Genomic DNA, 14,197 nt, shown 5'->3' on the forward strand with positions numbered 1-14,197 from the left:
GTAAATAAATGTTATATGCTATATTTTCCCTTTTCCTAGTTTACAATCCAAGACAGGTAGAAAGTCATCCTACAGATGACCAAGAAGACAAAGTTTCCAACCCATTTTAAGTTTGCACATATATACCTTTCCCGAGGTACTTAAGCCAAAAAATGCTACACCAAAGCTTGTCTTGGATCATCATTTTGAAGCTGTAACACAAGTCACCACTTTGAGTGCCACTTGAGATGAAACAAATGTGTGTTTGACTTCACTCAGCACAGAGATTTTTATATAAAGGGAAATATGATTTGGTTAATGTGGAAGTTGCTACCAGAAACAGCAAGCTCTTAGTTAAAAAGGAGCAAATCAGTCAGAAACGCTTTTTTCTTTGGCCTACAAAGTGGAATTATATTGTTCATAAAAAGCATAAAGAGGGACTCTATAATACTGTACTCATTTATTGGATAATTATGACTTGGTGATTTTACTATACTTTGTTATCTCAATGATAAAAATGGACAGGCTGACATCGTACTTGTGTTGTTATTCAGCAAGACATCCTATTGCCCGTACATGTATAAGAAGATGTAACAGTCAACCTTGACTAATTCATCCTGTAACACAGACTCTCTCTCAGGCAAGTTTAAAAACAATAGTTTCAGATACCATAGATCTTAGTATTGTATTGATATGTAACATTAATTCATAGCAACAAATTAATGTCAAACAGTAAAATGGTGAATAGGTGTGTTCTAGCAAAAAGAAAAGTGAAAAAGAAGGGAAAAGGCTAGATATTTTAAACAATTTATTTGTTACTATAGCCCAAGGCTTCTTCCGGATTCTTTTCAAGCTGCAATAAAAATTATATTAAATATTTAAAATGTGAACAGGCAAGTTTACTTACTGTTTCCTGGATGCCAGCGCACTGCATTTAAATATGCATTACAGTAATGGAAGAGAAATTCATGCTTGGATCGGGTAACTTTTCCTTGAAGTAAGGGCATCAGATCATGTCCATCAATAATTCTGAACAAGAAAGCATTTCAAAATCAGAAGAATAACCCAAACCTCACTTTACTGAGAAGATATTATAACTTGGCATTTCCATTACTTAAAAAAATAAATCTGAATGGCCACTTCCAGTTGGAGTCAGCTGGCAGGTAAGAAATGACAATCTGCATTTTTGACCTGGTGTGAATCATAAATTTTACAATAATTTTTATAGGAAATTACTTTTTATTAATATACAGGTCAGTAGGTAGCTCTTTTTTAAGCACTTTGAGCAACATCTCACAAACTGTTTTTAAAACTTTTTAAAAGTTTACAAATGTCTATGTTCATTTTCATTACCATGTAAAACCTTTTTCACATCAGTGTAACTACTACAAGACTGGTCACTAATTTCACTTTTTTTAAGCCATGAGCTTCGTATGACTAAGAAATTCTTGGCAAAGATTGTATGCAACAGTAGCATTCAGAGCAGGACTCTTCTCAAAGGATGGGCAGGAAAACATCCTGGAATTCCTAAACCTATGTCCAATAACTCTCCTTTTGGGGTGCATTCCTGTCTTTGGCGGTCTGTGGAACTAGAATCTTTCCCACTTTCAGTTTGCTGTGTTTTCTTGCCCATGTAATGCACTCTTGTCTCACTCCTGCAGGCTTGCTCACTGTCAAGCTGAGAGCAAGACAGATGACTGTCTATTGTACGCTTTCTGTTCTATAGCCAGTTGATGGGGAAAAGGGTGTCTCCAGTAATATGTCTCCAGTACTCTCGCATTCCCGCAACTGTTGGTTTCAGGGAGATATATGAGACTTTTCTTTCTGGTGACTATTTTTTCTTCTTTAACTAGGAGCACCTCCTCCTTTCCTTTTTAACCGGCTCCCTTCCAGTGACTGAATCATAGTAATTTCTCTTATTTCTCAGGAAGAATTCAGTGATAGGAATTCAGCAGCTGGATCAAAAAATGCTTCAAGATAGTCCATGACCTACCATGAAGCAGTATTACGGCATCTAGTCTACACAGAAGAATCAAAGTGGAACAACTTGCCAGTGGAAGTCATACAAGTATACTGGGATTTCTATCAGAGATCAAAATGAAACATTGGTGCTTAGCCTTCACTCAAGCAATATGAAAACAAAGTGCATGAGATCTGCTCACATTAAGAACAATCTGAACTGCTTAGGTTCGACAGAGTTACTGCTCGTGGGGGATCTCTCAGGACCAGCCTGACTAATTTTTCATGTCTTACATATGTCCTGCCCTGCCATTTCCTTCAAGCACTCAATGAATCATCATTAGCAGAGTGTCTCGCTCACCACTGTTTTTCCCCACGTGTATTCCAGATGCTTTGTGCTCAAAAGCTGTTTGTGTATGGTAGATGTGTTCAAAGCACATGCATATGAGCAGATTTCTCCACTCATTGGATTTGGATGGCAATAGAGTTTAGGTGGAGGCACCTTGCTGCTGAGACTGGGTATCTCCTGAACAAGACAAAGCACAGGGATGTAGGAGTGTCAGTAAAGCTTCTTATGAATTTTAGAAGCCCAGTGTGTTTTCTTATCAGGCTGCAAAACTCTGTAAGCTAACTTGGTAGAGAACAAAAAAACTTGTGAGAAAAGCCTCACTGGAATTTTGATGAGTTTTGTTATACACGGAAGGACAAGGTTGAGCTCACAAAGTTTAAAATTATTTACACTTGCAGTTCCTTTTTCTACCATGTTCAGTCATTCAGAACAAAGCCTTTTTGATACATTCATTTTTGGTTTTAGTAAATAATTGTAGGCCCGATTTGACAGTATGTTGCTCCTGGTGGTATACTTTTATCTTCTTGGTGCTTGTGTGCTTGGTGCTTGTTCTGCAAGTTAAGCTGTATTTACCTACAACGTTTCTGTAAAATACATCAGTATGCCAATATGAAAAGAGAAAACATACCACTGTAAGTAACGACAAAAAAGTGCTTTTAAAAATCTACTCTTTTTTTCTTTTCATTCTCACATCTATCTTAATAGACATCACCAGAATGTATAAAACACTCACAAGACTTTCTCTAAAACATAGATAACTACAGAGTGTACCTGTCAGAGGGTAACTGTGCCTCGGCAAGGTTGGCTATGGTAGGAAATATATCCATGTTACTTGTTGGCTCATCAATATAGGTACCAGCCTGTATCACTCCAGGCCAACAGATAAGCCCTGGCACACGAATACCTCCTTCCCAGTTCGTTGATTTTCCACCTGAAAAATGAAAGTTTTGTTTGCCAAGACATCAGTTTCTTCTCAGAAAAATATCCCCCCCCCCCAATTAAATTTCCAAATATTAAACATTCTGTTTAGCTAGAATATTTTCATTAAATGTATTTATCTTAAATTGCTACATTTAGATTTTCCACCTGCAGTCAGTACCTTTCTCACAGTAAATCTACTAAGATGTACTAGAAAGAGATTATAAAATGTATTTAGAAAGAGATTATAAAATGTATTTAGCTTACAAACAAAATTAAATAAGAGCTGTAGGAGATAAAAAGTCACCTTGTAAGAATCTTCATATAGAATTTGGTCTAGATAGTGTGCCACATAGCTATGTGAAGATATAACAACAAATAACAAAAATTAAAAATAAATTGAGGTATGCCTAGATATCTGAGGTATGAACCCAGAGAAGATATATGGTATTTTATTAAAAAATGGTGCTAGTGACTTTAGATAGAAGAAAGTACTAATTTAAGTCTGTTACTAAATTCTCCAATTCAATGTGTCAGGAAGAAATCTGCACTAGTGATGTTAGATCTCAGGACACTGTGAAGATCTTTTCACTTCTAAACCAACGCAGTTGCACCAAATGCACTATCAACTGATTGCATTCAACACTACATTGCAGCCATTTCCTTTTTTTCTACAATACCCATCACTGGCCAGTCCTCCCGACATCTTTGCAAAAGGGCAATGTGTTTATTCCATGACTACATTTCTACCATAACCTAATATATGACTGACACAACTCTGTATGAAGAGCTTTCACAAGTGCTCTTAATTAATGCCTTACAAGGTCAAGTGACTATGTACAGCATTTTTGATCTTTGAAACTAGTATATCACTTGAAAAAAAATATTTTGGGGTTTTTGGTTGTGGTTAAGCGTGGTCTGGGCCAAGCATTTACAACTAAATTGAGATTGCTTTATATAACAGAGATGTCCGAAATAAGATAAATACGTGCGTTTAACTCCTTCCATTAGCTGAATCAAACAGCAATTCATGGTTCAAACAAAACTACTATGAGCCTATTTTTCCTGTATCTCCCTTTTTTCAAGCGAAAAACCCCACAAAATAACAAAATATTACAACAAAGTACCTCAATAGTTCTGTCTCCTCAGTCTCTTGGGCCTTCAAATCACCACATCGATGCTAATATCTTCAGCATCAAGCCCAGGCCTTGCCATACATGATGTCTGTCTTAACTGACTCCTTAGTGATCTTTTCTGTTTGAGCATTGGAGGATTCAGAATCCACCCATTTTCCTGCAGGTTTTTCACTGCTCAATAAGGTTTTCTACACGTTTTTTGCTGTTCATAAAGGTAAGTAGCAACTTCAAGAAGGAAAACTCTCTTTTGCATAGGTCTTTACCCATTACATATAAATACAGTCTTGTGACTGAAAAAACTTAAGCTCATGATTCTTCCTTGTATCAGATTTTTGCTTACTTTTTTCATGGGCTGTTTCTGAATTCATAATATTGAATAGTCAGAGACACATAATTATATAGTTTGATAGCAGAAAACTTGGACTTTCTAATATCCGACATTACATCAAGTAACAATCTTTGCTTAAGTTGTTTCTGGAAAGCAGTGCCAAGTTCAGATGTCACCAAGACTATCTGTCTTTTAGAGAAGTCTTAAACATTTACTCTTGTCACTGTGTCAAATGCAATTAATTCCATCCTCACAATAAAGCACGTAGCTACCTATTCTAAACCTCGGGAATGAGATGCACAGATTACTTTTCTTCCATTCTTGTAAAAAAAAAAAAAGGATTTTCAAAACAAAAATCTGAGGCAAATGTAGATTTAAGTTTATAAAGGTGAGATTTAAAACACTTGTCACCTATCAGAAGGAAGTGTTCACCCAGCAGTATGCTGCTCACTACACTCATACAGTTGGGTCGACACCAGTATTGATGCCTATAGACTGTGTGCATCTTCTGTGGAAAAGATTACTCTATCCATGTACAACAGTCATGAGGATTTTAAAAGTTAGCTGGGGATTATGTGTTACCTAGCAGAAAAGTGTCAAGATTAATATCCTGACTGAGCTACGGTTCACAGAAAATCATGTTAAACAGGAGTAATTAAATCTGAATAAAAATACAAGAAAAGTATAAGAACATAAAATTACAGACATCCTCAAATTACTATATTTTCATTGAACAGTTACACCAGGGAGATAACTTAGTTCATGAGCTGGATCTTAGCTCTGTATACACATCACAGCAGCTTGTTGGCTGGACAGTATGGACAGACAGAAAACTCTAAGAGCTGATCTATACCATAGGTAGCTCTAACTGTGAGGTCCCTTTTATTTCTGTGTACCTGTCTGAACGAAGTGACAGTCCTAGCTAGATTGAATTGTTTAAATAAATTCTTGTTTTACTGTTGCCTCCTGTGTAATCTGAAGACAGAGCAATTTCAAGGTAAGCAGTGAATCCCATTCCCACACATTGCGATTCTTAAAACCTAGATATTGGACGACTTTCACAGCTCCTAGGTTCACAGCACAATTTTCTTGGATCATTACAGAACAGGACAGAAAACTTGCACATTATTCAAGCACAAAGGGAGCACTTGGCAAACTCTGCCTCCCTGCTGTGAGGTACAAAAAGCAAAATGGACTCCACAGCAAGCCTATCTCCTCACTTATGTCTATGAAGAAGTGACTGCTGTTTTCTTTTCAAAAGACTAATTGGAGCATAATTTTTTGATATCTCTGGAAGTTAGGAATAGCGGGGAACCAGGACAGGAATTACAGGTCACTGTGGAAGACTGTCTTCTACTATCTACGGCTACATGTTGTTCATCTTTATTAGAACTGTGTTTGGTGACATCACTAAAGTTGTTTAATGCCATTATATGATCACAAATCCTCTGATATACATTTTCTTTAAAACTCTAGCTGTTAAACATTGTTCAAACTATCTGCATTCTTTCTTCCTTAAAAGATAAATCAAGGTTTCACTACTAATGCTTGAAACATGAAGCAAATACCCAAATGGCTAAAATCTTAGAAGGAAAATTAAAAAATCCACAAAAGGTCATTATTTAAAAATAAAATCTCTTAATATTTCAGGATCTGACTCATTAGGTTTTTATTTTGCTTAGACTTGACAACAGTGAAACACAGAAAAGGCAACAACCTAGTAGTCTGTATGCCTGGCAAACTCTAGGAAGCCTAACTATATATTATTTTTGTTCTCTTAAATTCTCCTAAAAATGTTTTTAAAACAGCATAAAACACCCTGGGCTGTATTTTCACGCTTAGCCATCTGTGCTTTCTGAACAGTTGCACCATTCAGTGTTATATTGAACAATAGCCTACATTCACCTTTCCTGAAAAATCTGCAGGAGAAGGCAAAGTACAGACATAACTCTCTGCAGCCATCCACAACATGATGTCAAATTTCCATTTTAACCTCATTGCAAATCTTAGCTACAAGAATATATCTTTTTTTTCTCCCTGTGGTTTAAATTCACTGCTCATACGTAACTCTGGGAATAGAGCTTTTAGAAAAGATGATATATAAAGGAGAACTCTCTGGTATATCACTATTAATATTTTGAATGATGAACGATGAAAACTGTTTAAAATAACTTTCTCAGATCACTTGGATTATAACCATACTACTCTTTCCTTCCTTCTTATATTCTTCTAAAAACAAAGTTTCCAAACCAAATTTATTCTCTTGAATGATGATGCAAGGAAATTAATTATTCAACGCATCTGTAGTGTACTTTATGTTACAAATATTGACAATCAAAACCGGTTACTATTGCTTACCTTATAAAATGATCAAACAAAAATTTATTTTTAATGGTAAGCTCAATCTTTATTTTACTGATTTTTAATCTGTTTCATGTACTGCTCTTTTTAGTTTTCAACCCAAGATGTTCTTGTACAGGTGAATGTAATAGACGTAGCACATAGCTCATTTGGACATCTTCTCATCTGACCTTTCTTTCAATCAAGTGAAATGGTCTCTCAGGATATTTTCTGTTTCAGTCAAAATTACATGACGGATTGATTATTTAAAAATCTGGATCACTTCAGAGAGAGTATAAAAATAAAGTACATTTGAAAAAAAAAGGTCAATTCCTGCTTTCATTAAAATAAAAAATGAAACTCCAACTAATATCACTAAATATGCAATAGCATAGTTCCTGAGGCCAAAGCAATGGTCAGCTTAATTTTTCTGTGGCTTACAGATAGGAAAAGGTTTACTAACTGTTGAATGAACTTGTCACTGCAGTATATGAAATTGTGTAAAAAATAATAAATGTCAGCAAAATACTGGATAGCTGATTCCTCCAGTCCTTGTTCAGCTCTCACAAATCTGTAGTAGATTTTAAAAATCAGGGTCTAAGTCCTTAAGAAACATTCATTATTATTTTTCATGGATATTAACAAAGCAACTATGAATATACCTATTTCTAAGGCAGAAAGCAATTAAAATTAATGTTGTTCAAATGGTTTGCCATTATCAGTGCTTGACTCCATTTCCATTAGCAGCAGAAATCATGACCCACTCTAGCAGCATGACAATAGCCAAGTGCCTGTATGCATTGTGCTAAATGCTTCACAAATACAAAGAAAGATAAGGTTTCTAATATGCAGGCCCAATGTACAAGCAACATATATTTAGCTACAGATCCAAAGAAGCTGACAGTAAGAGTATTAAAAGAGGCAAGGACACTCCATAGAAAATCCCATATGTAACAGAGTGGGCTAGTCGTCAACAAGTGATAACAAGGGAGGACTTCTACTGTCTGCATATGTACCAGTGAAATAGTATAATAGCGTGGAAAAAAGTTTTTAATGCCTTCACTGTTTACTGCTATAAAGTATGCAACAGGAGAGACATATTTTATGACATGTCATAATTAAATGAGTCACTATGCAACTAAATAAAAATTACCACAAAATAATTAGATTCAATATCTCAGAGTAGCAAAGAAGAATATATTGGCATCTTTTAGACCAGTCGTTTTAAGCTGCTTCTTTAGTCAATGAAGAGAATATTCCATTCATTTATTTTTTCTATTAATCTTATTAATCTTAAAGTAGAGATCTAAAACATCTTGAAAAACTAGCCTTATTTCTTTTCCTAAAGGAAAGCTAAGGTGACTAGCTCAAATGGACATGCTAAAATTGCAAAAGTCATACCAATGACAAAGCTAGCGAAAAGCATCTAGAAGTCAGTGCAAGTATCCTGGACATCACATACAAAACCCGCAACTCAAAGTTCCATACCTTTCAACTGAGAAATGTCTCAGAACTGAAAAAGAAAAAAAAAGCTGGAAAAGTTATTACATAGAGAGTTCTAAGAAGAGACTTCAGTTAAACATAGTAGTTTCTATATTTCAATACGAAAATGTTAATATTAACAGGATAAAAAGGACCATAATTTATATGTTACAAATAATGTAGAGGTTATAAATTATAAATCAGATGTGACTTATATGCTAATACATAAAAAATCATTCAGTGATCTGGTATGAACAAAGAGCTACATAGGAAAAAAGTTAGAAACAAAGATTTTTCAAAAAAAATGTATAATGAACTGGAAGTTTCCAAAGGAACTAACAGGACCAAAAGACTCAAAGGACCTATTGGCCTAATAGGTCCAAAGGAACTACCAGGTTTCTGAGAGACACTGATAATTTCTCTGATCAGTTTATGATTAAAACACTAAGTAGCCAGGAAAAATGTATTATGATGTATGTGCCCAGGAGTCTTTCAGGAGTTCAGGTAAGAAGGTCTTGAGTTGTTGAGAAGAAATTCCTCCTAAAATAGCCACCATTTTTTGTTTTAGAGGCTCTATCTAGATTTAAATCTTTGAAAAATCTTTGACAAGGACCTTTAGGAAAAGTTTCTGGAACATTAATCATGGGTTAGGAGACAAAAAGGTTGTCATGAATCAAAATCTGACTAACAGGCAGAAAACAAAGAGACAAAACAAACAGCCTGTGACACTTCACGAAAAAAAAAGACAAGTAGTAAGGTATCTTGATGCTAATCTGTATTAAAGTCTCTTGCTATTTTAATATATTTACTTCTGTTTTGGAAGGGAAGTGAGCTGGGGAACTGAAAAATTCACATATGACACAAAGTATCACAGGACGATCAAATTCAGAAGAAAAGATAATGGACCTCACACCAAGTTGGATGAACATGAAACAAGATGCAAGTTCAAATTCTGTAAAAATATTTGAAGCACAATAAACATTAGAGAAAAAAATGACTGAACTAGCGTCTATGGTCTTAGTTATTCACACCATAACCATCCCTGCATACTTAAGGAAAAGGACCTGTGCAAAGACTAATGCTTAATGCACATCTGTAATCAGTAAGACACTAAGACAACAGGCAGTCTATAGGATGAAATGGATACCATTAAAAAGTAAGCATACAAACAGGTAGTGAAACTTCATGGCAAAACCCAAAAGGCAATACTTGTAATATAATTTTAAAAGAATATATTGCAGAATTAGAAATAGTTCAGAGAAGGAAATTACAAGAAATTAGGGATAAGGAAAAACTCATCAGTTAAGATCGATGAGAGAGACTGGCGAGACAATTCTGAATGCGGTATTGATGGGAAAGTGGCACAATAAAAGTATATAAAAGAAAGGTAAGCTAGTGAAGTTATAAGTTTTCCCTCCTTTAACCATATAGCAATTAGGAAACAGTATTGAACTTCAAGATGTTCCATGAAATTTGCAACTGTCCGGTTTCAAAATAGTAAATGAAAACACCATGTTCTCGCTGCCAAATGATTCATGCTATGCTAATAATTTAGAACGACTCAAAGTGGAATTTCATCTTTATATGATGAGAATTTCTGTAACTAATGCTAAAACCCTTTGCAGACATTAAATTGACAGGATTCACATCTTAAACCAAGGTCATACTGTGTAGGATTAGGAGATCTCCTTAAGGATCTTCTTTATTTACTACACAGCTCCTGCATCTTCCTCCAAGATTCTGATCCTGACAATTGTCAGAAAAAAGGCTAGTGGAAAGAAAGGCCATCACTTCAATATTACTATATAATGTCTCCTAAAAAAGGATACTGAAGAGATAAGCCAGAATGTGTATGACAGCAACTAGTTAAACACTATGTTAGCTCTGGTTTGTAATTTCAAGGGCTATCCAGATTTACAGTGACTGTTCCACAGTCAGAATGCAGAGTGATAAAACCTTCAAATAGCAATCTCCCCTTTTTGCATTCAGTCTTGCAGCACTAGCCTAAGTCTCCAAACTCCTCTTAAATGTTATTATTGGTCACCTCATTTGGCTGGATATGAAGACAAATTAGTGAGTTCAAATTGTGGAGATCTATTGAGAGCTTTTGATTTTAGGGCAGAACCAATTATTGCTGAGCATACTGCTCTAGCTCTGACAAGAGGGTTAAGTGGCTTGATTCATATTCCGATTCACGCAGCACTTACACACAAAAAAATAAGTAGTGGAGATTGTCTAGCAGAGACAGGGAGAAAGGACTTGCACATCTCCCAGTTTTGTAAACTACTCATCAGATGAAGCAAATTCCTAGTGCATCCACACATGAGCACAAGCAGCGTAAAGATTGTCATTTTGCTTTTTTAGGCACATTGCTATATCAGACTTAGGGCTTCACAGCTCTGGTTTTCATTAAATCTGCCAGATGTACAGACCTCTAATACTTTCCATTGAACCTGACTGTTAATGTGAATAAATTTCATGTGTGAAAAGTGCTAATTATGTAATTAATTGATCACTTCCACTTCAGCCCTTTTGAAAATGACACATAATATACCTGTTAAATTGAGGTCTGATATGGAGACAGAGAGAATGGAAGATAAAGCAGAATTCATTGCATTTTAAAATGCTAAAGCTATATTTAACTGATTGTATGGGTCCTTTATTTTTATTTTATTAAGAATGTCTCTCATACAATAAGTATTTTGTTTCTTATATAGTAATTGTTTTCTATACCATAGTATACTACAACATTTGCCAGCATAGCATAAGTGGAAACTGTGAAGCACACAATTAATTTTAAAAATAAGCCCCATCACTCCCCAGGTAACCCTATCAATCAGATATTTTATTAATTCAGGTAAGATATATTTCAAACTGTTCTCCATTCCGTAAGTATGAATACAAAATTTTTCAAGGCTTGATAGAAAAGACTCCACTCAATCAAAGTTCCTCCAGAAAGCCTATTCCCCAGTGTATTTGTCTTTTTTTTCCCTCCTCTTTACTTATCCTGTATCTTATGTTTGACATTCTAGAAGGCAAATATTTTTTAGAGCTTCTAAAACACCTCAGGCTGTGCCTACAGCTACAGATATGTAACCATATGGTTCCTTAATTACTCAAATCACTATGTAAGGCCTATGTGCTAATGTTCAAGATACATTTCACTCTGGTGTTAGCCCAAGGGGACCCATCTGATAGTTTGCAACCTCCTGACTTTGGCATTGCTTGTTTTGCTTGTGTAGCATTTCCTTTGCTGCTCTTTTAAAATATAAGGATCATTTCTCAAACAGATACCTACTGACTAGAAACAGTGGAGTCTTCTCGCTTCAAAACCTCATTGTCTTGCTACTGCTTACTGTATATGCTTATTTTTCTTCCTTTTGCAGTTTTGCAGACGATACAAAACTGTGAGGAGTGGTTGATCCACTGATGGTTGTGCTACCATCCAGAGAGATCTCAACTGGCTGGAGAAATGGGCCAAAAGCAACCTAATGGAATTCAGCAAAGGAAAATACCAAGTCTTGCATCTGCAGAGGAATAACCTCTAGCACCAGCAAAGGCTGTGGGCTAACTGGCTGGAAAGCAGCTCTGCAGAGAAGGACCTGGGGTTCCTGGTGGACAACTAGCTGAACATGAGCCAGCAACACGCCCTTCTGGCAAGAAAGTGCAAAGTCATCCTGGGCTGCGTTAGGAAGACTGTTACCAGCAAATTGAGGGAGGTGATCCTTTTCCTCTGCTCAGCACTGGTGAGACACACCTGGAGTGCTGTTTCCAACTGCAGAGCTCCCCAGTACAAGAGAGACAGGGACATACTGGAGTGAGTTCCAAGGAGGGCCATGAAAATGACTGAGCGGTTGGAGTATTCCCCATATGAGGAGAGGCTGTGAGAGCTGGGACTGTTCAGCCTGGAGAAGAGAAGGCTCTGTGGGATCTTACCCATCTGTATAGATACGTGCATCTACCTGAGTAAAGAAGACAGAACCAGGCTCTTTTCAGTGGTGCCCAATGACAGGACAAGAGGCAATGGGCAAAACTGAAACACACAAAATTCCATTTAAACATAAGAAAAAGCTTTCTGCCCCTGCTCTGCAGTGGCTAGGACTACAGACTTTGGGAAGTGCATTCCAGACTCAACCACTATGTGATTTTGTAGTTCTGCAAAACCACTTTTATTAAAACTCATACCTAAGGGTAATCTACTTCTTTTTCTCTACAACTAAAAGTTTCAAGTTTGGCAAATGACTTTCCAAAAACTATTGGATTTCTTTGATCTTGTCCCGTGAAATATGAGGGGAAAACAAATTACACAGCCACTTCCTAATGAAAGAATTAAAAGAACTTTACCCCTAGTAAAAGAACAAGAATAATCACTGCATTTCATTACAAATAACAAAACCAAACATTCTCACCACATTTCAATAGGATTGATAATTATTAAGAACATTTTGACCTTCATTTTCCCAACACTGTGTGTCCACAACTTGCACACCGGAAAACACTGTTTTCTGCAGTTTATCAGAGAAAATCCTTTATTTCACATTTGACAATGTTGTCTGTGAGAAGTCTGTGATTGAATAATCGTAATCTTTGATTATGACCAATCTGTGACTGAATGCTATAGCCATGCTATCAAGCAGAATTTCTCCAGCTCGACATCCTTCATTCTCTCATTCTACTATTCTATTACCTCTTCTTGCCTGTTTTTCTCAAAAATAACATTGCTGACAATAATTATGTTCATGTCCGTGTTGAAACCACGTTCTCAAAGGTATCCAGTGGTGTATTACATTCCTGATGACTGAAGGGATCACCATGCTAGGAATATGTGAATGGACAAAATGAGGAAGGCTGTTTGCTAAGCTGGAATTTTTCTTTCTATAAGATCACCATATTGCAATAAAAGCAGTATCTTTCATTATTGTTTTATGATAACACCAGGAAAAAGTGTATTAGAGTAATATAGACTTTAAATACATTCTAAGTCTCCACAAAATAAATAGATTTTGGAATATTAATCTCCTCAAGACCGGCACTAAAAGAATTCAACTAAACCACCGTTTTAACTAAAGTATCTCTGTTTCTAAATCAGTCTTCAATTCAGTGTGTTATCCATTATTTTCAAAACTTGCTTCTCCAACCCAGTCTTTTCTGCTTGAAATCTGATCCTCTTCCCACTGCTGTCATACTTGCCCATCCCAAATTCAATCCAACCCCTCATTTATTTTCAACCTAACTTTCCTTTTCTGCTTTTTCTGTAATTAATACACTGGACTCTGTTGCTGGTTCTCCCATCTTCTCTATATTCTATCTTTATGTGATCCCACTCACTCCATGGTATTTAGCTCCTATTTATCATTCCTGAGGGCGTACAAACCACCTTTTTTCCCTTTCTATTCTCCTATACAGCCATTATAGTAAAGTACTATGAACTGACACACTTTAAAATCTGTATCTCTGCCCAGTCCAAGAGTATATTTGCTAGAGTTAAAACTCCACAGAGCTCTGTCTGAGCATGTACACTGGTTGAGCTGCTGTATTTGACAAGTAATTCCCTTATATTTATTGCCTATGTTTGAATTCAGAATGACAGTCATGAGAACTTTTCTGCTAAGGAATTGAGTTTTGACCTTGGCCACAGACTACATTACAGTTTTGGAGCAAAAACAAGGAGATGACAGTTTCTGACACAATTTTTAAGAAAGAGTG

The 14,197-nt window shown here is 36.0% G+C and overlaps 1 protein-coding gene across 1 annotated transcript in view; it reads right to left on the reverse strand.

Moving 5' to 3' along the window:
• STS (steroid sulfatase (microsomal), isozyme S) overlaps positions 1 to 14,197 on the reverse strand; it is a gene marked incomplete at its 5' end in the record, with an annotated part of 76,182 nt that overhangs the window by 25,370 nt on the left and 36,615 nt on the right. Inside the window, 2 exons of the mRNA XM_010078675.1 lie at positions 887 to 1,008; positions 3,059 to 3,218. Coding sequence (XP_010076977.1) covers positions 887 to 1,008; positions 3,059 to 3,218 — 282 coding nt within the window. The remainder of the gene's footprint in view (positions 1 to 886; positions 1,009 to 3,058; positions 3,219 to 14,197) is intronic.

Source organism: Pterocles gutturalis, unplaced genomic scaffold (assembly GCF_000699245.1).
Source record: "Pterocles gutturalis isolate BGI_N339 unplaced genomic scaffold, ASM69924v1 scaffold10913, whole genome shotgun sequence".
In the NCBI taxonomy this organism is placed as follows: Eukaryota; Metazoa; Chordata; class Aves; order Pterocliformes; family Pteroclidae; genus Pterocles; species Pterocles gutturalis.